Source organism: Aphanomyces astaci (assembly GCF_000520075.1).
Source record: "Aphanomyces astaci strain APO3 unplaced genomic scaffold supercont1.138, whole genome shotgun sequence".
Taxonomy (NCBI): domain Eukaryota; phylum Oomycota; class Saprolegniomycetes; order Saprolegniales; family Verrucalvaceae; genus Aphanomyces; species Aphanomyces astaci.
In genome coordinates this window covers 1,142-2,932 of record NW_009798401.1, presented here as the reverse complement: position 1 = coordinate 2,932, position 1,791 = coordinate 1,142, and the positions used below count along the sequence as shown (strand labels likewise).

General features: G+C 44.9%; 1 protein-coding gene across 1 annotated transcript; it reads right to left on the bottom strand.

Annotated features, from left to right (window-relative positions):
* Positions 1-800: 800 nt before the first annotated feature.
* Positions 801-1,430, bottom strand: H257_18119 (hypothetical protein; the record flags this gene model as incomplete). The annotated part of the gene is made up of 1 exon (XM_009847127.1): positions 801-1,430. A coding segment is annotated over one exon (630 nt), but the record flags the coding sequence as incomplete, so codon positions are not given.
* Between the last annotated feature and the right edge of the window lie 361 nt (positions 1,431-1,791).

Below are 1,791 nucleotides of genomic sequence, written 5' to 3'. Positions count from 1 at the left end.
CTACCCGTTGGCCACCAAGCGACAATTGCTCATGCGATTCGATGACGCTGGCGTGGGCAGTCGCAATATTGCGACATTTTGTGCTTGTCACGTTACAATATTTATAGCCAATCAAATGTGCCTAGGGTTGGGTAAATTTTATTATTGCGCGTTGAGTTTGCATGCAAATTTGGTTGCTAACTCGGGCGAGTTTCTCCCCGGTTCACTGTACTCTGGTCCTATCAAATGCATCGACTTTTTATCTTGATTAAAGTATTGGGCGAAAGAAAAAACATCTTAATGTTTGTATGTACCTATCAAAACACATATTTGATCACCAAAATTTAATGAACTTTTTATTATATTACGATGACTACGTATGACTACTCGTCTTTGGGAATTCATAGTCTGCTCAGGTGAGCAAGAGGTTTTTCATGGACATCACGATCGCAACGGACATTAAACAATGTAAAGTCCTTGATGGTAGCATCTTTCCTCATATGAGGAAGCTTGTAATCATTTCTACCCAAAGTTTTAAGAGTCGATTCCATTACCTTTTGCAAAGTGATGAAAGTTTTCGACAATGTCACACGGTAATTCATCAAATGAGCTCTCTACTGATCCGATTAGTTCATCTATGGTTCTAGTACACTTTTGGCTTTGTAGACTTTGAATTGAATTGAAATATCCAAAGTCGAGGACATTCAAATCGGGACTATTCGGCGGTTGATTTGCAGCTTCAATGCCGCAAACACCAGAGTCAAGCAGCATTCGCGTAGTCACACTATTGTGTGGACTTGCGTTATCCTGCTGCAAATATATTATTTTACTCTGATCTTGTCGAGGCATTTTTGCCTGAATCGCCGGCACGACGATTTCGAGATCATCTTGAGGTAAACTTCGGCAGTTACCGTTTGAGGTACCAAAAGTGGAGTACCTTTTGGCCGATTACGACTGTTTCGCTTGGCCAGCACATTCTCGACAAACGGCCACACTCCGATCTTCCCGTCAAAGATGCATTTGTTGTGGTAGTCGTATCTTGGTCTTGCAACGGCGGCAAGAAACATCACTTTCGTGATGTATCTTTTGGACTTCAACTGGCGCGTCGGCAGGTCTTCGTCTTCGTAGGCATAATAACGCTTCTTGACAGTTGTCAAAAAGAACCATATCTCGTCAACATGCACATGTGCGTGCATGCTGTCAAAAATGGTTCCTTTTGACGTCGGCTTGATGAAGGACAGAGCATGCTGCACCCGTCCAAGTGCATTGGCGTCGGTCAGGTACGGCTTGGAGTGGCTTGTCTTGCTCATCAACGTCTTGGCTCGTTGCATGTGGCGGATGATGGTCGTCTTCTTGACGCTGGACTGCGCTGCCAAAGTTCGCATGGTCTGGCGTGCGTGTAGCGGAACCAACTTGACCGCATGCTCAATTTCTTTATCCGTGAGAACACGCTTTCGATTTGTGTTTCCTAATTCAGTAAACCTCTTGAAATGAGTACTTGTGCAATTTTATAATTTTAGAGTGAAATATAGAATCATAGGGTTTTACCTTTGTATTTCGCCGACACATCAGCGGTCGGACAAAGCATCAAGGTCGCCTTCAATGATTTTAACAATGCCACTTTCGAAGAGCTTAATAGGCCCGGAATGGGGAAGGAATGTCAACAGTTGCGGCAAGACATGGTTGGCAGGAATAGGCGGGTTTGGGGTGTGTGGCGCGGCTGTCGGAGTGGGTGGCACCGCCGATGGAAACAACGCTCTTGGGGTGTTAGAACCCAAACCGTCCATGCCAGTTGTGGTTGTGGGACTTGTG